This window comes from Pyxicephalus adspersus, chromosome 5 (assembly GCF_032062135.1).
Source record: "Pyxicephalus adspersus chromosome 5, UCB_Pads_2.0, whole genome shotgun sequence".
Classification (NCBI taxonomy): domain Eukaryota; kingdom Metazoa; phylum Chordata; class Amphibia; order Anura; family Pyxicephalidae; genus Pyxicephalus; species Pyxicephalus adspersus.
In genome coordinates this window covers 234946-235689 of record NC_092862.1, presented here as the reverse complement: position 1 = coordinate 235689, position 744 = coordinate 234946, and the positions used below count along the sequence as shown (strand labels likewise).

The window sequence follows — 744 nt, the reverse complement described above, 5'->3', positions numbered from 1 at the left end:
GGGGATTTTAGTGTAGGCGAAAAAATACGGGGTTAACCAAAAGAGCCAAAATATTTAGTGCGAGAAATTACGGGCTTAGCGGTTAGGGGGTTAAGTGACAGGCAACCCCAATACATAACAAACATAGCAGTGTCAGGTGGGGTGATCTTGCATGGGTACGTCCTGTGAGTGTCAGGAGCGGGGATGAGGAGAAATACCACCCAGAGGGGCAGAATATGATTATATAGGGTGACCAAGATGGCCCTATTGACCTGCAGAGGAGGCGCCAGCACTTACACATCACACTTACATTAACATTAAGCTTCTGTAGATAGAATTTCAGGATCCCAGCACTGACATCCAGCGCTCTCTCCCGCTCATGTTCTTTGCTGGATTTGATCCAGGGGTTCAATATCTGCAGAACAAACATGATATATGATGGCTCTACATTAACTCTTCCAGACCCTAAAAGTCTGAGCACTAACCGTAAAAATGTCCTGCAGTCCCTGCGGAGTCAGATTCCAGAGGATGAGGCTTTGCAAAAGTTCTATGAGAGAGTCCAAAGTGTCTACATAGAGAGTCTACAGGAGAGAACACGCGCCAATCAATGACAAACCGACCATGGATGGAAAAAATAAGAATTGGGCACTCAGAAACAGAACAATGTGGGCCAGGTACAGGTGAAGGAAACCAGGACAGCGCAGGGTACAGAAGAGGAAATTCGGGAAACACAGATACAGGTACAAAGGATGGGAACCAGAACAC

At 46.5% G+C, this 744-nt stretch overlaps 1 protein-coding gene across 1 annotated transcript in view; it reads right to left on the bottom strand.

Annotated features, from left to right (window-relative positions):
* MROH1 (maestro heat like repeat family member 1) overlaps positions 1–744 on the bottom strand; it is a gene marked incomplete at its 5' end in the record, with an annotated part of 41180 nt that overhangs the window by 18072 nt on the left and 22364 nt on the right. Inside the window, 2 exon segments of the mRNA XM_072413182.1 lie at positions 290–394; positions 465–560. Coding sequence (XP_072269283.1) covers positions 290–394; positions 465–560 — 201 coding nt within the window.